General features: G+C 29.4%; 2 protein-coding genes across 9 annotated transcripts in view; one reads left to right on the forward strand and one right to left on the reverse strand.

Annotated features, from left to right (window-relative positions):
• Positions 1 to 15,498, forward strand: part of LOC107453780 (ubiquinone biosynthesis protein COQ6, mitochondrial) — a 41,457-nt gene extending 25,959 nt beyond the window's left edge. The window contains exons 13-14 of one of the 4 annotated variants that reach the window (XR_011636540.1): positions 7,061 to 7,106; positions 15,112 to 15,223. The gene's annotated coding sequence lies outside the window, so the exon portion shown is untranslated. Of the gene's footprint in view, positions 1 to 16; positions 208 to 1,407; positions 2,328 to 7,060; positions 7,107 to 15,111 lie in introns of those variants that run through there. The other 3 variants (XM_071179465.1, XM_071179460.1, XM_071179456.1) reach the window with 3 other exon arrangements.
• Positions 1,322 to 26,642, reverse strand: part of LOC107453775 (tau-tubulin kinase asator) — a 130,355-nt gene continuing 105,034 nt past the window's right edge. The window contains exons 3-11 of one of the 5 annotated variants that reach the window (XM_043040468.2): positions 25,391 to 25,538; positions 21,730 to 21,944; positions 20,420 to 20,590; positions 18,735 to 18,833; positions 16,460 to 16,728; positions 15,035 to 15,311; positions 13,184 to 13,603; positions 7,693 to 9,965; positions 1,322 to 4,489 (exon numbers count right to left, since the gene is read on the reverse strand). In XM_043040468.2, the coding sequence (XP_042896402.1) occupies positions 4,414 to 4,489; positions 7,693 to 9,965; positions 13,184 to 13,603; positions 15,035 to 15,311; positions 16,460 to 16,728; positions 18,735 to 18,833; positions 20,420 to 20,590; positions 21,730 to 21,944; positions 25,391 to 25,538 (3,948 nt within the window). In that variant the 3' untranslated portion in view covers positions 1,322 to 4,413. Of the gene's footprint in view, positions 4,490 to 7,688; positions 9,966 to 13,183; positions 13,604 to 15,034; positions 15,312 to 16,459; positions 16,729 to 18,734; positions 18,834 to 20,419; positions 20,591 to 21,729; positions 21,945 to 25,390; positions 25,539 to 26,642 lie in introns of all 5 variants that reach the window. The other 4 variants (XM_071179444.1, XM_043040465.2, XM_071179450.1 and 1 more) reach the window with 4 other exon arrangements.

Here is a 26,642-nt window from a genome sequence, read left to right on the forward strand (position 1 = left end):
CATTAACTCGTTTCAGATTGAAAACTCTGGGATATTTTATGTTAGCCAATAGCCAGTCTGGTTGTAAATATGTTAATATTAGTATTAAAAGGATTCTATTGTTTACTTTTCTTTTCCTGAATTTATTTATTCCTGTTTTATGTGATAAATAATGTTTTAAAAAAAGATTGTTGAATTTGAATAATAAAATTTAAATAAAATTGTAAAGCTTACTTTTTCTCTCTTCACCTTTTTTTTAAGCTAACAATATTGGATTTAAATTTATTTTACATGATTAGTGGAAAATCTATTTCGGTGCCTACTATTAATAATTTTTTGAATTGCTGTTAATTTTTTACAAGCAAAAATGTATGTCCTAATAACAACTTTTCAAACATTCTAAATAAATCCCCAATTTTTTTTAACTATTATTATAAATTATATTTAGAATTGAAGCGATTTTCTCCAATTTACGAGTCTGACATAGCATTTTTTATCTTCGTTAATTTAATATTTTTCTTATAAATCTTTTATACGCCTTTAGCATTTTATCATCTTTTTTACAATTAATGTATAAAAAACACCCTATATGTATAGATTTCAAACATTTATATAATGATTGGATGTAATATTTTTCCTTGACGAACTATGGGCGAATTTCTATTATTAGATCAAACAGAGGTTAAAAGTAGCTTGTTTTAGTAACAGTTCTAGCAAAAAAAACTAATTAAACCTATTCATGTCAATTTATTTGATATAAAAATTGATTATTATATAATTAATAGAAAATGTCTGAATCAAATTACACCATAAAGCATAAACATTTGATACCATGAGAAACAAGTTATAAAAAATTAAAAATGTTGCAAAAAATAAAATTCATATTTTAATCAACCACAGACCAAGCATTTTCATTTAAACTTCCACTTATTTGAACATAAATTTTTTATCAGCTTTTTTGACAAGAAAATACTGGATTTTCAGAAGGAAAAACAACGATTTAAAGAAAATATTAAGTGTCATAAAAATTCAGTCAGTTATAATGTTAAATAAAACTAAATATAAATCCTTTAAAAAGATTTCATTAAATTGAGCTTACTTTACAGAATAAATACTTACATATATGTATATAGTTGATCTAGTATTTTTCTACTAATAAGGTTTAAATAACCTGATTTTATTTTATAATCGCTTTGTTTTATAATTTAATTTTCTGGCAGCAAGATTTTCAGAAATTAAAAAATACATTTTTGTAATATACATAAATTATCTAAGCTGTAAAATTCTTACTTTCCTATGTGCAATAGTTTATGTTCTTACATAGAAAATAAATACAATAAACTTAGGATTTAAATATTTTTATAAAACAGACGATCACACTGTCTTATGCACAAAGTGTAATTGACAAGAAATATTTTTTTTTTACAGATTCTTTACAATGACTTGGCCTAATTTGATTTCTAAGATACTATAGCAATCTTCATACTATAATATCTTTGCAAGAAAGTTTATTGAAATCAATTAAAAATATTTCATTATAAATTTCAAAAGTTTGTAATTAACAAAATATATCCATATGATTTGGTTTCCAATGTTTAGACACCAACAATAATTTAAGTTTGAAAAAAAATATTTTGTTACTATCTACATCTTGCAAATGTTTGGGTATGTAATATATTTTAGTTTTCAAACATTTAAATGGTATAATAAATTAATCAGCATGGAAATTAAATAAGCATTTCTTTGTGTTTCATTTATAAAATAGCCAATTATTTAATAATAATACCTTATATGTTTTTAAACTAGCATTATTATTATTTTTAAATTTGTATATTTTTGCCAATTGAAGATAGTTTTAATTCTATAACTATTTTCGAATTACTAATTACATTTCAAGCTATTGCAAAAGTAACTAATTTAAATTTTTGCTTTTCAAATCATGAAACATTTTTAAGAGTCTAAAAATTTGCATAGTGAATTGTTAATTTACTAATTGAAAGAAGCATAATTTTATGTATTTTCTTTATTAGATAACCAATTATTTATATTTGATCAGTTATATGTTTAGACTTGCATTATTCTTATTAAATAAATGATTATTTTTAAATTGCAATTTCATGTTAATTCAGGATAGCTTTATTCTAAAACCTATTTTCAAGTTGATAAATAGATTTTAAAATGTTTCAAAAGTTAATTGTTTTACTGATTCTAACGTTGGCTATGTTAAAATGATTAATTTGAAATATTGAAAATATATATAAATAAAGTATAATTTTTTTTGGAACATGTTTTTTTTCAATGTTAATCGCTTTTAACTGCCAATATTTACAAAAAACATTGAAAACAGTGGGAAAAAAATAACTATTAGCAGATTTCACATTATAGTTCAAGTAACAGACATAAAACTTAATAATATTTTATACTGAAACAAGTAAATGTAAAAATAAAAACGCTTTAATAAATACTTTGTTGTGAAATAAAATATAAAGCTCCATGTGTAACAAAATGTTCATAAATTCAAGCAAAATAATAAAGCTTTTTTTAAAATGTATTTTCACCGATATTTTTGCTTTTATCCTTTAAAATATTTAAGCCATAGTTCCAAATTCCTAAATGACAATTCTAATTGTACAAAGCTGACTGTATAATTTTTATTTTTTGTAAGTTTTGGTGCAGTAAAATAATTGTATCACGCTTGCCAATTTCCATACATATTGCATAAATAATGTTTACAAATAGCAAAAATTTGCCAAAAAAACAAAAAAAATTATTTTATAACCAACCAACTAAACTCAAATTACGTAACTCACATTTTTTAAAGTTTTGATAGCAAGGATAAGGAAAACAATACAGGGCATATAATATTAAAAACAATATATAAAACACCTGATCTTTTAAACTACTTATTTACTTTTTCTTTAAAACAATAAATTTATAGTATATGTTAAAAAGCACAAACATAAAATTGGCGTTATTTAAGTAGATGATTGACTAGATTACCCGTTTGCTATTGTTACATCAATTTGATTTTATTTAGGCAGTTTATTCTTAACGAGTCTAAATAATACTGGCAAAGCAGTAAGCATATCAAAGTGTTCACATATTTTAATTTCATGCTATTTAAATTAAGTTTGCACTCCACTTTTTCTACTGTGTGTTAAAACATAGGCGTGCTTTGTTTTTGTTCAAACATTTTATTTGAAAATATTCAGTTTAATTTTACAAATAAAAGCAACTAATTTTTTAAAAAGTTTTGAAAAATGTGGGCACTCAACATTTTGTCAACACATTTGATGTCAGAATTAAAATTAAATGAACTACTAATATTAAAATGTCAATTTTAGCACTGAAAATAAATTTTAAATGAAATAATATTTTTCTTGTCATAATTTTTTTTCTTTTTTAAAGTATGTAATACTTGTATAAATTCTACAATTAATATTATAAATAGTATTCAAATATATGTTTAGATCCATGTTTTTATGTACGATACCAGTTAAATTTTGGATTTTGGTTTTAATGCCAATTGCAATGTTGCATATCATGAGGTTCACGTTTTTAAAACATTTGAAAAATAATCTAATTGACTTATAAAATTAAATTGCCATTTTCAAACTGAAATAAAATGTTTTAGCAAAATATGTAGTGCAAGTATGTCTTTATAGATTGAAAAAAAATTTGAGTACTTCATCAAACAATTCTATTAATAGCATGAAGTTAAAAATAAAAAAGTATGGTTTGGTAAATTTACTGTTCTGCCAACACTATTTGGACCCAAATTTTAAAAAAAAATAATAATTTTAAATTTATTTGCACCATAAAAAACTATTTTTGGCTTGTAGCTATAGCACAGTTGAGAAATAGAATCACAATCATATACTTCCACTAGATTAAAAATACAATTATTTTCATTCAATGTACATAAAATTAAATGCTCCACTCTAGTACAGCAAATCAATAACAGTTGATCACAGTTTGGAGATACCAAAGGTATTCCCGATGATAGCAGCAAAAGTCTTCTCTTCGAGTTCTTTTATTGGAGGAACTAATTTATTTATGAACCAATCAAAGATAAAGAAAAGCTTCACAAATCAAAATGGCGAATGCAAAGCATTGTGGATTACAGTTAATGTGTGTGTGTGTGTGGCATGGATATTCTTAGCAGGGTAAGTGCTTGAGAGGGTATAATTGAAATAGAGAAGGCTCAAGTCTGACGAAAAAAGTTATTCCACTTTGTATCTTGGAAGTTTGAATTATAATACCTAAAAGTAGCCTATTAGAGTGACTAGATCTTGCAAACAACAAAACTCTCGACACAGTTTCTGTTCAAGCTGGTGACTTGGGGAGATGTCCTTGTTTACCCTGTTAGAATTGCAGCTCACCACCACATGTGAAGACGTTTCTATAAATAGTCATTAAATTATTCATGACGATTCACTTCCAGTCATTGGTAAGTCTTTGGGTGTCAGAGGGCGATATCTTCGTCGCCTGAAACGTGGAGGAAATCTCTCTGAAATCATGATGATATAACAATAATATACCAATTGTAAATGAATGCTAAAGTTAACATTAATTCACTAATTAAGTTTTAACAAAAATTCATGTAAACTATCCACTACATAATGGCCGCCCCTAATATATATATATTTCCAAAAGTGAAGAAAAAAAAGGTATAGACGTATTAGGGGTCTCAAATTAATATTTAAGACTTTAATGCAAATGGGACAACCAGTGTCCCTTTTATATATAATTTTTCCAACTCTCTAATTACAAGCAAAAATATAATTTGGTATTTTTGAATTGTAAAAAAAAAAACGGTTTAATAGTCACTTAAAAATTTTTGTTAGATTATCGGAATCATATTTGTTATAAAATCAAAAAAAAAAAAGTTATTTAAAAATTTCTTTTGTTCATTTATATTTGGAAATTCAATAACTGATTCTGTAAATTAAAGAAATTTTAAGGATGAATAACTGTTTCTCATAGATACAAATAAATACAAATTTGAAAAAATATAGTTTGGAAGTGATCCGTGTTAAGACGAGTTTATTGATTTATTATACACCAGTATTTGATGTTGTATTTCATAACCATAAATTATTAAAATGCTAAATATAATGTTTTACACTAATTTTCACCTAAATTAATACAAAATAATAAAAACAAAGTATGAAAAATATGTTTTATAAAAGTTCTAATTTTGAGTCAAAGGTTTGAGCCTGAACGGAAAAAAAAAAGGCTTTTTAATCACTAGGGAAGAGGGTAAAATGAATCATCCCCCTTTTCTCCATAGTGATTCGACGGTCTAGCCTTCCTGAGTTACGATTCATTCAATTTCTAAACGGTTTTTGATTTTTCCTTGCTTAAATATTTCTTTAAAACCCGTAATATGTATACTGTTTTGACTTCATTTCTGAAGAGGGTTCTAAAAATTTGGATCAAAGGTGGTTATTATCGAACACCCTGTAATATCGTACTTAGATATAATCGCTTGGTTCATGGTTTTAACCATAAATATATTAACTCATTTGTGCTGACGATATTTTCTGTTACGAAATTAGACATAGAAACGTACTTTCTCTAAATAAATGCATCTATTTCTTACTGACTACAAAAAAAAAAAGAGAGAAAGAAATCCCTTTACAGTTAAGCCTGTAAGAAGTAACAGAAAAAAAAATTCTTTTCTTTTTCTTTTTGCTCTTCTTAATTCAGCGTTTTAATTTTTTATTAAAAACAAGTTAAGAGATGTTTTTTTTCCTTAAAAAAAAGGAATCTCAGCGATTTTCTCCCATTTGTCTATTTCCTTTTTAAAAATAAAAGGAAAAAATTAGATGAAAGAAATCTGCAGATGCTGTAATAATCTAATTTCCGTGCAGAAGAGTTTCTGCTACAGGGTTCATATTATACGGCCTACTCCCCTCCCATACTTAGGGTGTTAAAAATCGGAATCTGTAGTAAAAAGTTGATTTATTCAGAGAAAGTTAGTTTTTTGTGTGATTTCGTAATTTAATTTCGTATTTTCACCTGCGCCAATTAATCAACATATTAGGATCTACTTCTCAATTCATAGACCAAATGAAGTAAGAAAACTTATTCACTAATACAAAGGGCATGTAAATAAATGCTTATTTCTTTTCCTCAGTTAGTTTTAATATTGTGACATATTTTCATGGTGAATTGATAGTCAAAATTCGGAGATCAGAAAACTTTCATGACGTCATAAAGCATGCAATGGCCAGCCACATCGAATATTGGTGAAAATAAAAATACTAATAGTGTTTTTTTTATTTAATACATGCTCTTACTTTTGGCTGTATAGGTATTTTTTGGTTTGTAAGATATTTTTTGGCCAACTTATTTATGTTTACCTTGTATACTACATAAATACAAGGTGTTTCGAAATTCATAGGCAAAGATAAGGAAGTTTATAGTTAAGGAATGATTAAAAAATATCTAAATTAGCAATTTTTACCATACGATGCACTAGAAGAGAGCAAGCGATAAATCGCTAGGAGGAATCCGTTATTGTCACATGAAATAATGAACACTAAACTGATAGAAGAGGTACTAAATTAATTTTAATGTTTGGTGAAATTAAAAGAAACTGTTCAAAAGAATTGTTGTTGTCATTGTCACATGAAAGGTACTAAATTAATTTTAAGTAAATTAAATGACGTACACAGCTCGCTACGTCATGGAAGTAACGCCTGCATAACAACTATTTTGAACAGTTTCTTTTAATTTCACCAAACATTAAAATTAATTTAGTACCTTTCATGTGACAATAACAGATATCTCCTAGTAATTCATCGCTCTTCGCCTATGGCGAAAGAATGTTGCTTATTTGAATGTTTTTCATCATCCCTTAAATTTTCGTTCATGAGTTTCGAAACACCCTGTATACACGTATAGATATGCATTGAATGAAAATATTTTGGATCTTTTTTACAACTTACGTAAAAAAAAGATGTAAACATTGAACTGTAGTTTAAAGAAAATTATAGAGTTTTTTGTAAATAGCAGAGCTCAAATATTTAGTTTATTATCATAATAGATATAACCTTAGAATGCATTTTTTTAGAGCGATGTATTTCGAGAAAATAAAGAGTTTGAAGAAATGAAAACTAGTACGTATATATGATTAATCATTTTAAAACAATTATTTTAGTTTAAAATTATTATACAGACAATAATATAAAGAAAAACAATAAGTATATTGTAATATACTAAGCAAAATATGCATCTTTAAGAAGAATTTTTAGCCTTGGTTTATAAATTTTTTTCTTTTAGTTGAATTCAATACAACTGAATCTCCAAAATCAATTTTTTAAAATGAATAATTAAAAGTACCGTAATTGACATTAATATAACTTATGTGTCAATCATTTATTTGTTGCTATTCCCTTAAAATTATTCAAAAATTATTTTGGAAATTCAATTGCACCATTGAATTCAGCTAAAAATAAATAAAATAAGCTAGGGACAAAAAACTTTTAAAAGATGCAGATTTTTTGTAGTATATTTAATCATACTTATTGTTTCGCTTTATGAATGTCAGCAAGTTATCAGTAAAATTAACCGTCAAAATATTAACTTCTTTTATACTTATTTGAATTAGAATAAAACTGTCATTAACATTAAATGTGTCAAAAAGTATAAGCTCTGACAATTATTATAATTAAGATTTATAAGTTGAAGTTACATCTTACCTACCTCGGTGGTATATAACAAGCACCTTCTTGTTTGAACCGAGGAATCAACACTTCACTCTTGCAGTTCCTGGGCAGCTCTTGATGTACAGCACTCATACTTGAATCATTCTGAAGGGTAGGAAGGGAAGAAGACACAGGAGATTTGCCTTGAGATTCACCTTGTCTGCCACTGCCAGGCCGAGAAGGTGGACACCTCTGAAGCACTTCCTGCTGGAACTCGTGATTCAACTGCTCTACCTGTTGCACTATACGACTTTTGGGTCTGGGAATTCGGGATTCTCCACCCCCAGTCAGTCCAGCTCTGTGACGTCTGCGTGGGTGCCTCCCACGCCAATCGTTTGTTTCAGCTCGCACGTGTTTCTCTTCGGAAGATTTACCTCGAGAATTGGGTGAGCGTTCTTTTCGAAATTTGGCATCCCAACTGATGCTGCGCGAGAAAAAGTCACTCCGTTTCATGGCAATCGGAACTTTATTATTTGGCTCAACGTAATCGGATTCTTCCCTCGAACTCGATGCACTCCTTGAACTCTGCATGCTTCCTCTGGCTGAATCAACCATTTCAGAGGAAGCCGTTCTTTGTTTCAAACCCCCTCGAGATGACACCATTGGCGTCATTCCACCTTGCCTTTGTATTTTATCACCACTAGGATATTTCTTAGATGTATAATCAGCATAGCGATTACCTTCGATCATGGAACGTGGGCGCCTCTTCCTAAGCAGAAGCATCCGTTGGCTGTCTTCAGATCCACCCTTAGGCACTCTCCAGCTGTCCGAACTGTCATCGGGAGTGGGTTCGCGACAAGTGTCCATCGTATGAATCGGGATTGTTGAACGCATCATGTCCTCGTTGCCACTCCCGGATCGTGAAAAGGGCAGGCTTGCTCTGTGAGTTTGCGTCACAGAATCATGCCTCCTAGGAGATTGGCAGTCCGAAGCAGAACCACCTTCTTTGTCTTCTTCTATAACAGCTTCAGCAACGTGAAAATCGACATCTTTTAGTTTGCGACGTATACCTGAGGAATACTTGATACCAGCTCTGTTTGGAGGAGTGGGTGATCGTTTCCGATATTGAAGAGCGTCTTCAAATCGGGGTTCTGATATGTTTCCAGACGAGTGTAAATCGTCTTTTGGAGGTGTTTCGAAGTCTTCTTCCTCGCCGTTATGACCGTCGTGCATTCGTCGTGGATCGTCAGAATCCTCTTCATTTGGTTGAGGAGCATCAAAATAAACTGACGGCTCATCAACATGAAGACGACCAATATCTAGCATAGGAGTCATTGGTGATTGTTTTTCTAAAGTCGGCGTCTCTACTTCGTGTTTGACAATGTTTCCTATTTTATCATTTGGCTCCCATTCAATAGTTGTTACAATTAGCTTATTGCAAAAAACTTTTTCGGTATCTATTGGTTTATGACTAGCTTGCACGAGTGGCTGATCAGAACCGGATTTCCTGAGGATGCTTTTAGGTTTCACATTTGACGGAATAGGTGCAGATTTAATACCTTCAACATTGTATTCTTCAGAACCTTTTGAATCTCCTTTTGGGGCACTTTCATCTCTTTCTGCTGGCATCTTTTTAGTGATTCTTTCAAACGTAGATCCTACCGACCATCTTTTGCTGTCAGCGTCTTTTAAATTTTCAATGTTCGAATGGATTTCGGCAGAATGCCGCCTTGAAGGCACATGCTTTTTGTCTTGCATTTTCTCCATACTTCGCGTCATATCATGAAAATTTATTTCGGATGCACTGTACTTTATTGGTGACCCGGGCAAAGATAGTAGACCCAAACTCAAATCAGGGCAGCTCCATGATCGCTGTCCCTGCAATATGTAGTCCGAAAGTAAAACAGCGCGAGCAGAGTGCCTTCTACCACCTTCTTCAATCACAGGAGCTATTCGATCAGAAATTTGCTTTAATGGTTGAGAAGTCACTCTCCTAACGCATTTTTGTTTTTTCATTCGCCAAAACATTCTATTTCGCGCAGTGGCTTCATCCAATCTCTGGTCTGTGAGTAGACCTTTTTTCACAGGAGTTCCTTTGCTTCCAGAGTGGTTTTGGACTACGAGAATGGAATCTTGAGCGGATGGCCAGAAATTGGATCCTGCATGTGGGCCGGATAATTTGGAGGGGGAATCTTGAGCGAATGCGGGACGATGCTCTGGGGACGTTAGGTTATCTTTTGCCTCAACTTCATTATCTGTCTCTTCGCTATCATCGAAAGATACCTGCCATTTAGAAGCTAGCGTTACAGCAGCTGCTCCTCCCTTTGTTACCTATGTTGAAAGAAAAATGGCTTTTAAACATATGATGTGGAAGAATTAAGATTCCTATGGTAGAAATGATTAATTTATTGGAAGAAAATGTTAAGTGACAATTAATCGAATTGAGAAAATTGGTTTTAATATGTACCTTGAAGAAAAAAAAGCACCGAAAAGTCTGTCTTATAAAACACGCATTATTTATCTTCTATTCCATTTATCTTTTCTATATTCTATTTTATTCTGAAGTTATAATCGGGACTTTTTTAAGTTTTTACTTTTATTCGCTAATTGTTATTTTATTAAAATACTTTATAGATAAGGTAGAAAAATAATGATGGCAACTTGAACATCAAGCAAATTTGTAACTTTATAAAAGTGTTAAATAGAATTTTTTTTTCATTCAAAATTATTGGTTATAAAATTGATAGAATAATTTGCTTGGTAACACTGCGTAACTTACCACAATATTAAGGCAACCTATATTATTATATATATATACTGGCTATATATGCATTATTTGTAATAAAAATTTTAAAAAATCGCTTTACTCTGTTTAACACTATTAAAGACGTTCTTACAATGCCTATGATACTTTCAAGATTTTCCAGACATCGCATAAAATTATTTGTTTATTGTTATAACACACATTCGGTTGCACAACAAAATTCTTATTCTCACCTGAAGAAACAAATAGAACAACTTAAAAACTTCTGTTTGTCATAATTCTAAAAAAACGCGAGATGTTAATTAACTATCGGAATTTTATATAAAGTCACTCAAATTCAAAGAGACAGAATCGCTCTCATATTGAGTTAAAAAGTCTACTGTTTCTTAGAGGAAACAATGACAGAAAAAACCACTGACATGTATTAATATCAAAGAAATTACTTTTTATGCTACTTTATTGTGTGCAACAGTAAAAAAGTGTAAATGTTTATTACAATTTTTATTAAATAATTCCATTACTTTTAATCACTTGGTGGGAGCTTAGCCTTTCATGCAAGTTTAAATTCGGTCACTTTTTTCACTACATCCAAAATCTTTGAAGTTAGCATTTGTGACAATAGTATTCTTGGAAATAATTAATACGATAGTACATAATTTGATTATAAATTATTAACTGCTTAAATATATAATAAATTAAACATTAAAAAAAAGTGAATCGATTTTCACATTCTCTGGAAGAAATTAGTATTTCTCGACAGACTACAATTTAGTTTTAAGTAGAGTTTACTAATTTTTGTATCAACAATTAATAAAGAATCCAGTACTTTTAAGTTCTCATTTTCTCCAGGGGAAAACAATTTCAGAATCGTTAATGCGAATTACACTTCCGAGATAAAAGTTGCCATAGTCTCTAGTTTTTCTTAACGTTTAACAACTTTTCGCCCTAGTTTAAAAGCGCGAAGAGCATGCAAAAGTAAAATTTGACATAATGTAAAGAAATGCCCTTTGCAATCGCAACTCCTGCAAATTGAGTTGGGAAAAAAAGAAGAAAAAAAACCTTCCCTCCCATAAAAATCTTTGAGGAATTGAAATTAAAAGTCCATTTTAAACGAGCCACCAATTTTTCAGCTATCCAATATTGGCGTATAAAATAACATTAGTTAAATCAGAGTTCAGAAAGAACTACTAAAAAACTCACAACTGAGTGTTCACTATGTCTGAGGTTCATTACAGAGGGATTATTCTGCTTATGCTATAGTTCAGCTCTAATATATATTTCACGAAATTGTAGTAAATTGAAGGGTAAGAAATGATAACCCGCATCTTCGAAAAATTTCCCTTCTCCAGAATAAACTATTAGATCAAACAAAAGCATTCATTCTGTTCAAATAATACAAGTTCTGACAAGAGAGATGGTCACACAATTTATAAGAAGCCACAGATCTCTAACAGAAAAATATCTATATCTCTAATCTGGAAAAAATGTGGGTTATATCCTTTCATTCTCAGGTCTTAAATTTTTTTATTGTACAGTGTGTAAAATAATAATAATAAATGAATAAATAAAATAAAAATAAACGAACCACACTGAATAACTTTTGATCTCATGGTCGGCTTCTAGCCTTTTAGAATGGTTTGAGTGTTTGATCTCAAATAAGCTAATTACTTAGTGCAGAAAATATTACAAGTTACGAAATCAGACACAAAAATGTACTTTATCTGATTAAGCATACCGTTTTTTCGACGCATTGAGATTTCTGACTCCCAAAATGGGGGTAGCCTAAATCTGGAAAATATGGTCGCTATAATTTGGTCAGGAGAGCGATCCAAAGTTTGGATCGCTTAGTGCTAATTTCACTTTCTTCGTATGTCGCCTTATCTTCAGAACTTTTAAGCAAATGGAGAAATTTTTAAACACAGTTATAAAGTTCGTTTATCCCAAAATAATTCAATGCAAGAAACNGACGGGTACATTGTTGGACAAGCCGTCCTCGGGGACGGGTAAAATTTCTGAGTTTTTTCGAGCCCTGTGAATAAGCATACCGTTTTTTCGACGCATTCAGATTTCTGACTTTCAAAATGGGGGTAGCCTAAATCTGGAAAATATGGTAGCTATAATTTGGTCAGGAGAGCGATCCAAAGTTTGAATCGCATAATGCTAATTTCACTTTTTTCGTATGTCGCCTTATCTTCAGAACTTTTAAGCGAATGGAGACATTTTTAAACACAGTTATAAAGTTCGTTTATCCCAAAATAATTCAATGCAAGAAACATCTTTAAGTAAATATTTATTATTTCTTGTTATTTTATTTAATGAATTCAAGAAATAAAATCATTAAAAAAAAATTTTGGTAATGGCTACAATGTTTAACATCATTTTAAAGAATGTCACTTCACACGGCCAAATATAAAATTTGAACGAAATCCCTCAATAGTTCCTGAGAAATTTAATTTTACAAAATTCGTATATTTAAAATTTGATTTTTCAGGAACTGCAGAGATTCTACGTTTTTATGCCTGCTTTCGTAACTTAAAATATCGTTTGCTCTAATTAGTTATCATACTTGAGGTCATCCCCTCGAACCATTAAGATTGAGTACTAGAACGTGAAGACTCGATTATTAAATTAAAAGTTATTCAGGGTGGTCCGTTTTATTTATATTTTTTTCCGCACTGTACATATTCTGTCTGCATAACCGCTCTGGGCGTCAGCCTTGTAAACTGACAATTATCACTGTCTTATTGACGACAAATGAACTAAAGAAAGAAAAAAAAAAAAATACCTGTTGTAAAGCAGATATGTTGTCATCCTCAGCCAGAGCCATCTGGGTAATGGAAATATCTCGAGAGTACCTTGATTTATAACCGGAATGATAGCGGCGGTGTCTGTGTTCTCGAGGTTCACGCAATAATTTTGATTCGGTCGTAGATAGGACGGAGAGGGGCTGTTTACCGCCGTCCCCTCCTCCTGCATGCCTGTAGGACACTTCTCGGCTACTGCCTCCATCACCTTCCCTGGGTCTCGGACTCGTGCCCCTACTGCCGACTCCAGATTCTTCCTTGAATAGACTGGGATGGTCACTGATGCAGAGTTTTGCAAATTCCTTGCAACGATCTGTATCTGGTGTACCTTGTTGATTACCAGGGTCTTCAACTCCGTTCACGTGTTCTTTGCCATCCTCTTCTTCTTCAACCTCCATTTTCTGAAACAGATAAGAGTTGTAATCATAATTAAAAGAACATCTTCAATTTGAAGAGTTAGGAAATAATAAACATAGGCCATCCCAAAATTAACACAATAATAAGAAACGAATTAAAAATTTCGAATTTTTAATTCATTGATAAGGTGTATAGTATAGGGCTAACTAATTGCAAGAAATGCAAGGGAATTGCAAGGAATGATGGCTTTGGTATCGCAAATGCGCTTTTAATTAATACCCGTTTACTACCGAAATTTTTAATACCCGTTTTGTATTAATGTGGCGAAATTTAATTATTACAATGTTTATTTTCGTTCTTCAAATCATGGGTGTTCGTGGGCTTTTAAACATAAATTTTAGACTTCAAAGAACAAAGTCCAACTGCGTTAAATATGATATGATATGATCTGGGTGGTTAACTTTGAACACCGAAACTGCATATTACTTGACTAAAAATGATACAACGGTGCTTAAATCTATAATAAAAACGTATTCATTCTTTCATATGGCGTTCTATTTTTTCTAACCCTGAACTATCAGCTTTTCTTTGTTGGAAAAATGTCATAACACTAATGACACAAACTATAAACCTTGCTTGAATTTTGGGACAATCTTTAGCCTTCTCAGAATACAGTTGAAATAGGTGATGCTAAAAATAAATGGAGCTTTAACTGTACACACTTACAACTTAGAATAGGTTTATCTCAAAATCACTTTTTTTTTTCAAAAAGTTTGTAAAATTATCCAGTCGTTTGCATTCAAATAGCACTTCGCGCGAAAATACACTTGTACCCTTGTCTTCAGGGTTGGGTTTAAAATTACAAGGCTACGTAGTCGGACTTTGATAGTCGTAAACTCAGAATTGGTTTGGCTGTTCAACGCTCGTAGTATAATAAAATAAAATTCGTGTAATTTGTGTTCAACAAACATTCCTTTTCTCAGTTTTCCATGTTTCGTTTTTCTGGGTTGCGTTTAATTTGGGACATACTATACTATACTATATACTATATATACTAAACTATATATACTATACTATATATACTAAATATATTGACATACTATATTTAGATTAAATGTTTTATTTTTACTTTGAAGAATATTTCTATATTCGTATTGACTAAATTTATATTACAGGAAAAAGTTGATGTTTTGCCTTGGCACTTTGAATTGTTTCAGTAAATTTTGATTAAATCAAATTTATTTAATCTCAGTTCTATGCTTTGATAAAATCTTAACACTGATTACCATTTAATAGTTTATATATTAATTAAGTAATTAAAAAACGGTAAAAAAATGCCGATCGGAACGAAATTTTTATTACATTTAAAAAATACTTAATTTTACATTAAAAATAAACTCATCATTATAGAACACAAACATATAAACTGATTATTTAATTCATTTTTTAATAAAATATAATATGATCATATTTACCTCAAGTTTATCTGCTATTTCATCTACTTTTAAGGCATTGTTATTTGCATAGTAATTATTATTATTTTCATTCAAAGGTTTGGAGTGGATGTTGTCAGCTATTCGACCACCTTCGATCATTTCAGCCTGATACAGACCTTTAGTTATGTTCTCTTTAGACGTATCTCGCTTTACACCCAATTCGTCCAGTTTGTAGTTTTCGCCATGGTCCTCAAAGCTAGCCATGATGTTGTCGTCCAACATATTATCTGTGCCGTGAGTGCCAGGTGGGACAGTACTAAAGTAAAAGAGGTTGTTCATTAAGGACCTTTTGTCAGAAAACCACACACTAATACATATATAAAGCAACAAAACAAGAAAATACAGTTTTAGTTAGAATGTGTAAACCTAAATTTAATTCCTATTCTCGCTCTTTTTTTTATTTCTGATTTAATTATTATTAAAATTGCTTTCGTGTTTGAAAAGAGACAATTCTGCAATCAAAATGTCTACCATTTTCCAAGTATGTACAGTTCTCACATTTTAACTGGAGTTCGGATCCTGGGTAACAAAACAAACTTCGCCATTTTCTTGTTTTGTTTTTATTTCGTCATTTCCTGACTACTACAAGCAGAGTCTATTGCTAAATGAAGGTTGTCCTTACGTCTTTTATTAAAAACATAGAAAGAAGCAGTAAAAAAAAAAAAAAAATCTGTAAAATTTTGAGAGGCACTTTTGTAAAATAAAGTTTTGATGACGGAATAGCATTTTTTTTTAGGAAAATATGTTGTGTTTTATTTTAGTTTCAAATCAGGCACAAACTTTTGCAATCACTTGATATTTCGAACAGAAAATATGAGTGCTTAGTTCTCCTATATTTTAACATGAAGAAGATAACAACCTTATTTGTTCAAGAAAAGTTTCTTCCAATCACAAATGATTTCGATGCAAGTTTTTGGAACTTAAAAAATGAAAGATATATTCTGTATTATTTAATAGAATTCTTGAACATTTATTAATGGATTTGTACAAATATATTTAAAAAAAAAAACAGTTTCAAATTTTTCTAACATTATTTTGTTAATTTAATTTTAAAACATCGCTTGAAATTATTTGAATAGATTTGCAAACGATTACTTTTTAAAAACTGTTATTAAAAAATAATTATTAGAAATTATTAAAAAACAATATCATTTAATATTTTTTTTTGCATTATTTAAAAAAAAACATTGCTTGAATTTGATTTTTCTTTTAAATTAATTTGAAAACGATTATTAAAACTTATGGAGAATAAACTCTTCAAAAGAAATCGCTTGACGATAATTAAAACTTATGGAGAATAAACTCTTCAGCATAAATATAAATAGATCGCATTGTATTTCTGATCACGTTTATATAAGTCGATAAATAATCGAAAATAAATAGAAAAATACAAAAATGTCGCACCCAGCAAGGGGAGGTTTGGATATGACTGCGGGTGACGTGGTAACGGTGGTGGTGATGGAATTGTCTGTGTAGTGCTTTTCCCAATCGAATGGGTCATTCTCTTTGATACCTCTTCTCTTCATACATCGCTCAAACAGACCGGACAGCATATTGTAGTCAGGACGATCATAATACTCAAGGGCTAGGATGTGGTCAAGGAATTGGCGGAAATCGGAAGGCAAGTGTTTCAGGAGAAGCCGATGATCGTACTTTTCTTTCATGATACCAACCTGCAAATTAAAAAAAAGAATGAATGAAAAATAAATAGAGATTTCAAAAGATGTGACAGAAAAATGTATGATCTTGGAATCTGTGATAATTTGTACAACGTTCTAACGCACTTTTTGTACTACATTTTTGAATGCTGTTTTTATCACATAGGATTGAATAATTTTCGCAAATCAAAAAATCATTCTTAAATTTGAAATTCTGTATTCCCCCCCAAAAAATCAAAAGATGAATATTATTTTTTTCACATGCTAGGAATATTATTAACTTCCTTTCTTTTGACATAGAAGAGAAATTTTTTTCCAAGTTATTTAGTAAGTTATTTCTTTTAATAACATTTTCAATCAACACCTCTTAATGTATTAACTACTCATTTTTTGTGTGGTGTTTGGAAGCATACTTGTAACTATTAATACAAACATACTTGTATAAATACTAATTATCTCTTTTTTAAAAATTTGTAAAAAGGATTATAGTTTTTCTTAAGACTGACTGTTCCCAAATATTTAAGCATAGGAAAATTTGCCTTAGATATTTTGCATTAAAAATATGTAGAATTAGCTTTAAAATGTAAGACAGCTTTTACAGTTTCTGTAAAAGAATTTAATTACATAAATGGAATATCACTCAATTAGATAAAAAATAATTATTTTTGATGAGAAAATAACACTTTTTTTTTCTTTTGAGATAACGTTTCCATTTCTAAATGGCATATTTTTGGAACTTTCAATAAATCTATTCTTTTTAACTTCCGTTGTTGAATGATATAAAATATGGTGTTACGTTTTAGGAGGAAATTTTTTTTTCTACAGTAATGGTCTGCGTGTGTGTACGAAGTTTAAACTCTAGTATTAAAATAAAAAATGAAAAAAAAATTCTTTTGGGAGATATCAGCTATAATGAATTCATCAATGAAGCTTATATTATACATCTTATTATTTAAGTTTATTTAATAAAAGCGATATTTTATTACAAGATTAAAATCCGAATTATTTATTACAAGATTTACAAATAAATACAGTCTAACTCCGCTGTAATCAACACAAGGATATATATAACATTTAATAGTAGTAAACGTTTTTAGTGGTCTCGTTCGAACTTCTATTTAGCCCATAATGTCCCATATTTCTATAAGTGAGAAATTATTCGCTTATAGTGGGACCTGAAAAAAACTAAAATAAAAATTTCTTCGAGGAGTTTTAGAGATCAAGAATTTTGACCTCAAAAAGAAAACAAAAACTTCCTGAATTTTTTTTTTACTCAAAGCTTGATAAAGCAAATTTTAACATAAATTTTGTTTCATGCAAAGCTGCATCATTTATTTGAATCAAATCTTAACATTAGATAACTACTGTAAAAGTCAAATTTAAAGCAAAAAACAGGGGAAGAGGTATTGCAACCTTCTTAGGTAAGCATGGTATGGAGATTCGTAGTTTGCTTATTTTTGTTGACAAGGGAACTCTAAAATTGCCGAAAATTTGCTAACTTATTATTTGAATGGGCCCAAAAAAGAAGTCTATGAGAAAGCGAATTGGTTACACAGAAAATCAAACTTTCTTCAAAAATAACGGAAATCAAAACAATAAATATCTAAAAATTTCCAGACTGACGAAAATTGAAACACCTGAAAAAATTTCATAGGGTGATAAACACTTCATTACATGGAGAATATTTGGAGCGTTTTTAAATGTCCTGATTAAAAATTTCGTTATAGGAAGAAATTCACTGTAAGGAAATTTAATTGTAGTGGGACTCTACATATTTAGTTAGTTAACAATTTAGAAACCAAACTACGTACTGCTGCTATCACTATTTCCAATGATACTACAAAGAAAAATTTTTCTAGCATTTTGGATATAGTGAATCATCGTTCACAGTGGACTTACTGCTGGATCCTCAGATGGTTTACTATAACGGGGTCTGACTATTTTACAACCATAGTCCAGTTTCAAAAGCACCGATTATATTCACGTGTTACAATCAATGTTTAACCAAAGATCTTTATTACCTGTTCCTTATCTTTGATTTTCCTCCATGGCAATTGTCCGTTTACAAACTCCACCAACATGTAGAACAAAGACCATAGATCATCGTGGCGTCCCATTTCCTAAAAGTTTTAAAAAAAAAGGAAAAAAAATTTAAGTCTAAAAAAGAGCCATCAATGAAGAAAATTGTGTGATAGCATTAAGATATTATTGAAGGTAAAATCGCTTCCACAAGAGCCTGTTGTCAGCTAAAGGGTCAAAGAGGTTAAGGTTTCACTGTCTTAAAAATGAAGGCATGATGGTGGCAACGAAGGCAGACAGCGTTGCGCATCAGTAGCGTTAACTAAGACAAACTAGCATTCCTTAAGCTCATGACGGGTCAGTAACAAGCTGTCGTCTCATCAGATCTTTTTAGATAGATCTTTTCAATGGCAGCTTGACACTTACGTTGAAGGTACCTCAATAAAAAACTATTAATTCCTGTTTGTTGTTATGTTTATAACAAATTAAAATCTTGTCAAAGAAAATTTTTAAAAATTCAATTTAATATTTTTATATTTAAACAAATAAGAAAAACACGGAAAAAAAACTGCCTAGGTTGACCATTGTAAATTGAAGTATTTAGATTGTCCGGAAACAAGCTCTTCATTTTATCAAGTAAAAAATGAATTGTGTGGACAAGTTGAATGAGTTTTACATTATAAAAAATAGTAAGTTGAAAACAGTACCGACATAAAATAGTGGAAATTTTTGGAAATATATTATTGTGTGTGACTCAATTTCTTTCTTCTTTTTTTATTTTTGTGGACTCGCGATAATAATTGATACGTAGAATTCGAAAATACGTATTTGTTAAATGAATAGGTTTTTAATCTTTTACAAAATATCATACCTTACTATACGTAATTAGTTTTTTTTCTTAAAAAAGGTCAAATTTTTTTAATGTTTTCTTTAATCAAATAAAAAAAAATTCGATTGTTACAAGATATGTTTTTTTTTAGTATAAAATAATGCACGACTAACTTTGTTTCGATGGGCATTAATGGAAGCATAACGAACTGTGCCCCTAAAGCCTGCTGCTGCNTAAGACAAACTAGCATTCCTTAAGCTCATGACGGGTCAGTAACAAGCTGTCGTCTCATCAGATCTTTTTAGATAGATCTTTTCAATGGCAGCTTGACACTTACGTTGAAGGTACCTCAATAAAAAACTATTAATTCCTGTTTGTTGTTATGTTTATAACAAATTAAAATCTTGCCAAAGAAATTTTTTTAAGAGTTCAATTTAATATTTTTATATATTTAAACAAATAAGACGCACGAAAAAAAATTCTGCCTAGGTCCACGATTGTACATTGAAGTATTTAGATTGCCTCGCTCTTCATTTTATCAAGTAAAAAATGAATGAGTTTTAAATTATAAAAAATAGTAAGTTAAAAACAGTGCTGAAGTAAAATAGTAGAAGTTTTTTGAAATATATTATTGTGTGTGACTCAATTTCTTTCTTTCTTTTTTTATTTTTGTGACCTCGCGATAATAAATGATACGTAGTATTCGAAAATTCGTATTTGTTAAATAAATCTTTTACAAAATATCATACCTTACGGTACATAATTATTTTTTTTTAAAAGATCATTTTTTTTAACCAAATGAAAAAATTCGATTGTTACAAGATTTATTTGTTTAATATAAAATAATGCACTACTCACCTTGTTTCGATGGGCGTTAATGGAAGCATAACGAACTGTGCCCCTAAAGCCTGCTGCTGCCCTTGGTGGTCTTACTTCTCCGGTTGCAGTTACATATTGCCTGGCCAAACCAAAATCTAACATATATACACTTCGACAATTATGCGACAACCGGCCCATGGAAAAATTTGACTGAGAAAAAAACAGGTAAGAATTTTTTAATAAGAGAACAAAACAGTATTAATGAATTAAAAATTACAAAGGACATTTCCCCGTGAGTTTAATCAACATTTTGTTTTTAAATATAAGAGGGAACAATTTTATAAAAACAAGAATCTTAATACAATTTATAATCATGAAGAATAGGACATGGTCTTAGCTCAAAAAGTTTATTTTTGAAAAGGAAAATTAAAAAAAAAAAAGTGTTTTTTTAAAATTAAAAATTATTGATTTTTACCGGCACAAGTTAAAAAAAAAATTTTTTTTTTAGTAGAATGCAACGGTTTCTGCCGTACAATATATTTTTGTTACATTGGTGTGTAAATGCAAAATAATAAAAAGTGGTTTTAAAAAAAGGGTAACTTTTAACAATGGTAATATTCCAAAACAAAAAGTTGGCTTGCCTTCAAGCATACTAATAACAGTTTCGCGGAGCTAAAAATAAGATTACAAAACAAGAGGTAGAGATTAAAGTAAGAGGATTGTTTTTCTCTCAAACTATTCCAAGAATTTAAAAAAATGTATATTAATAAGTGCACGAAAACTAAGGTTTTAAAAATTATCTTCTTCATACGAATATCTTAAAAATTTTCTTTGAATGGAACGGTGACAGTTATTTCTTTAAATGAAAGTTCATAAAAGAAGAAAAAACATAAAATGGAAAAACGTATATAAAGAGCAATTTTAAATTTTATCATATTGAATACAGATTTGATGTTAATATAAACAACAACAAAAAAACCAAAGTAAACAATTTTAAGTTGCATGACTTGAATTAGAATAAAAGAAAGCAAAAATAAAATAAAAATATGAAAAAATATTCGTTAAACAATCAAGAAGTAAAAATAAATAATAACAATAGCTAAGATCGGTGTTACCAGTTAAAGCTTTGCCAACTCCTTTAATGGAGTAGCCATTTCGATCTTTGCTATTTTGCATTATGGATGTGTTTTTCCTTCCTTGTCTTCTATTGTAAGATGTTTTATGTAAAATAATTTTAAAGTCTTGTTGCCTTTTTTTCTATCTTAAACATTTGAAAGGACATTTAACGATGCTTTGTTACTTTCTCATTCAAGATAAATATACTCCTATTTCGTTTCAATAATACTTACTGGTTTTATATCTCTATGCAAAAATCCAACTTCATGTATGCTTTCTATGGCTTTCAAGATTTGTAAGCCAAGTCTGAGGGTGGTACTGAGGCTGTAAGCACCTCTGGGTTGGCTTCTCCTCAACTCGGCCAGATTTTTCCCCTGCAGTTGCATCACTACATAGTTGAATCTGTCGTTTCGGCCACACCCAATAAACCGGCATACATGTTCTTTGCCTGCAATCGATAAAATTAAATTAAAATTATGCTAGGACATTTTTAAATAGAAAAGGAAAAAAGTATTGAAACACATTTTTAAACAAGTGATTTAAGGATCATAATGAGCAGCAATAGCCAATACGGTTTTTTTGATATAGGTAATAATAGATGATTTAAAAAAATAGAAAAAACTATTGAAGTAAAACAGAAGAATGAAAGAAAATATAGGGCTACGCTTTAAAAAATATACCGTTCTGCTCAAGAAACCAAACAATTTAATCTCCCCAGATTACAAAAAATACCCCCTGGTGCCACTGTTTTTATATTATTTTATCTTATAAAATAACATTGAACAACCAGGTTTCCAGGTTTGTGACTGTCAATGCCCAACTCCGAGTTTTGAACGTAACTCAATGGTACTCAGAGATCAAGCAGTGGGACAAACCAGCCCCAGTTGATGACTTTTTGATGGAACTACCCACAATTGCGTTACATGAAGAGGAAAACCTCACATGGTTAGCTTGATGGCAAGAGGATTCTAAACAAAGATCCGTCTACCATTGAGGATATTTTTTATGTGAACACTGTGGTCGGATCAAGCATGGAGTAGGATTAGTATTGAAAAGCAATAGTTGGGATTCGAATCTAGGCCACCTCATTGGGAGACAAAGGGTTCTACACTCTGAGTCACCATGGCGGTAGATGGCACTCTTTACTGAGAAAAATTATAAAATGTTTTCAAATTAACCTCCATTTGCGACACAGTCTGAAGGAAAATTAACGAACATTTCTATGCAGACAGCAGCGCCGTCTGTTGATGAACTTTGTTTGAAATTTAGTGTGAATAAATTCTGCTGCATTTAACTAGTTTACTGAGTAAAATGCCTATCATTTCTGTTTCCTTCCGTTTCTCTCCATTCTGACTGATTTTTCTCTGAATGCCGTTAGGGGCTCTTGATAAATATCTTGCATCTATATCAGATAGGCTTCAATATAATCGATACATTCATAGATGAATGAAAAAATGTTTTTTAATTTTCTTTTTATTGAAAATTGTTAAGCATTTATTTAAGAAGAATTAAGTTGCTACTTGAAATGTTTGTTACATGCATATAAAACCTTATTGTGTTTTAATGATAAATCATATTTAAGATAAAACGATCTTTAAAATCAATAAGCACGTGCACGTTTACAAATCGTGTTTATGATTCATTCAAATATAGACATATACAAGAACTTCATATATAGTAGAACTTCATATATAAAAGAAGTTTCGGTCAAAAATTACGCGTTTTAATTTTACTTCGTGACGAAGATAAACTTTTACGGTTTTAAAACAATTTTAATTCAAATTCTAGCTGCATTAGAAGTATTTTTATAGACTTTTTCAAAAACCATTTGTGTTACTTGTTAACATGGCTGCAAGTTCCATTTGGTGACTTTTATTCAAAAGTGCTAATTTCAACCTAAATGGAACATTTCTGTTGACTACCTCTTCAATATAAGTGAGTTTTAATTATATATGTGTAAGTCACTGTGAAAAACCGAAATTAGTGATCGTCGACTTTCTTCGGTGAATGTCAACAATCATATTGTCGTTTTATTAAATAACCGAAATATACGCTAGATCTGATGATTTCATAAATTCAAACATTTCATAACTTTAACCACCAAACTGGCAATTTTAAGTTGCACTCCAAGGAAACATTTTTAAAAATATTTTAAATTGCACTTTTGTGATTAGTTTACTTCATTGATTATGTTTTTTTTAAATATATCTTTTATTTTATTGTAGTCTCCAGTGGCGAAGTTAACAAACGAAGTTTAGCTTTGTTGTTAACGAACAAAGGCCACTAAACTTTTTCCGCGAAATTGATTTTTGATATCTCTCGGGTCAAACTAGAAGTGTGGGGATCAGAGTGGCACTTATAGTGTAAGTATAACTTTTAAAAAACGGATTATTTTCAATTTTACAGAAATGATAATAATAAATAGGGCATTGTAATTTTTTTTCATTTTGAAACTACCTTTACATAATTAAATAAAATTTTAAATAATTTTTTTTAAAAATAAATATATTATATATAATAAGCATTTTCTTTTTTCAAATAACTTAGTTAATGTCCTATTCTAAGATTGGCAGTATTTAATAATATTCAAATTATAGAATCACTTTTGTTTGATAATATTATTGTTATCCATCAAATGCATATCAGAAAACAAGGATATTTTTTTTCTTAAATTATTTTTTATCTCTTAATTATCGAAACAGAGCCAGTCGTCTCTTAAATTATTTTTATTACGTAGATTATAAAGATTAATAACATGATGCTTGGTTTTTTTTACTTTCACTTAACATCTAAATTAAAATATAATCTATATGAAATAAAAAGATATAAAAAAAAACTTCTGATAAACTTTTATTAATTGCTAAATAATAAATGTCTTATTTTAACTAACAGTTTAAGTAATAAATGTTTTAAGCATTATATGTTTCAGCCTTTTGTTATCCGATCACCTATGGTAGCAAACTCACTATGGTTATAAAAATAGCTTATTATTCACTAAAAAGCATAATTTCATATGATGACATTGCCGTCGTTGAACAGCCATCACTACATTTCGCAGAAGAATAAGTTTTTTTTGTAAAAAACAGCTACAAATATATCAACATAAACATATTCATAGATAAATTTTGTAAAAGTGCAAAAGGGAATGCACTTAATTCAGCAAAAATTAAATAAGTATCACAGTTAATGTTAATATCTGGCGTGTGCATTTAAATCTATCAATTTCAGATTTTTAAAATCATGCCATTATTGTAACAATAATACAATTTACAAAATATCATTTGAATTATTGAAGCACATTTGTCAGTTTTGGTATATAAAAAAGGAAAAAAATAAATAATAACCTTGTAATTTTTTAAGTACAGCCACCTCCATTTTGAGCACTTGTTTGGTTTGTTTTGCTGATTCTAATTTTAAAGCTACTAATTCTTTTGATACCAAGTCTAGGCCTTCGTAGATTTCCCCAAATCCACCACCTCCAATTTTTTTCACCTGAAAAAGATAATAATAATATTAATCTTCTTTCAACAATCAAACAGTCATCTATCTTCTTCTTCTTTCTTTACATAAAGAAATTAATTAGAAATTAAAAGAAATTAATTTCTTTTAATTTCTCTTATGATTCTTTACATAAAGAAACAGTCTAANCAACATAAACATATTCATAGATAAATTTTGTAAAAGTGCAAAAGGGAATGCACTTAATTCAGCAAAAATTAAATAAGTATCACAGTTAATGTTAATATCTGGCGTGTGCATTTAAATCTATCAATTTCAGATTTTTAAAATCATGCCATTATTGTAACAATAATACAATTTACAAAATATCATTTGAATTATTGAAGCACATTTGTCAGTTTTGGTATATAAAAAAGGAAAAAAATAAATAATAACCTTGTAATTTTTTAAGTACAGCCACCTCCATTTTGAGCACTTGTTTGGTTTGTTTTGCTGATTCTAATTTTAAAGCTACTAATTCTTTTGATACCAAGTCTAGGCCTTCGTAGATTTCCCCAAATCCACCACCTCCAATTTTTTTCACCTGAAAAAAAAAATAATAATTATTAATCTTCTTTCAACAATCAAACAGTCATCTATCTTCTTCTTTCTTTACATAAACATTAACAGTCTAAAAATAGAGAAAATCATCCTATTTGATTAATCATAGATCGCTCATGAAATTTTTTTTCTTGGGTATTAAACAACTATTCCTGCCGCCTGGTTATATATTTACTTTGAATACTTTATAACTATCTATTGTATTATTATAACTATATTTACTTTGAATACTTTATAAGTATTTATTGTATTATTATAACTATATTTACTTTGAATACTTCATAAGTATTTATTGTATTATAATAACTATTTCAACTTTGAATACTTTGTAACTATTTATTGTATTATTATAACTATTTTTATTTCGAATACTTTATAACTATTTATTGGATTATTATAAATATTTTAACTTTGAATACTTTATAACTATTTATTGTATCAATTAAACTATTTTTACTTTGAATACTTTATAACCATTTATTGTATTATTATAACTTTTTACTTTGAATACTTTATAACTATTTATTATATTATTATAACTATTTTTACGTTGAGTACTTTATTTTATTTTAAGGATAGTTTTTGTACTATAACATACGTTAAATAATAAACCGAGCAGGGAAAAAATCATTATAATTTTTTTTCCAAACTATATTAAACTAACACTTACTGTAATATAAAATTTTTTACAAAAAGCATTTAATTACTCCCCCCCCCGCAAGAAGCTTTACATATTTATATAAGTTATTTTAACATTAACAGAACTATTTAAATTGTTTATATTAACGAGGGGCTAACCTCCCTCTACGCTGCCGCTCATGAACTCCAATGATTGTTTCGTAACAATTGTTGTTTCCTAGCAGAAAAGTTTCTTTTCCAACGATAGTTATCGTAGTAAGTTGTATAACTTTATATAGTACATACATTTTAAGTAGTTATTCACTTAAAATAGATGTACTATAAAGAATACTGTTTGCTTACGCTTGTGCCGCCACTTACCACGTCCACATTCATCTTTATGTATATTTTGAATCAAATTTGATTTCGCATGGTTCTATTTCTCTTATGATTCTATTACGATCTATTA

This window comes from Parasteatoda tepidariorum, chromosome 1 (assembly GCF_043381705.1).
Source record: "Parasteatoda tepidariorum isolate YZ-2023 chromosome 1, CAS_Ptep_4.0, whole genome shotgun sequence".
Lineage (NCBI taxonomy): Eukaryota > Metazoa > Arthropoda > Arachnida > Araneae > Theridiidae > Parasteatoda > Parasteatoda tepidariorum.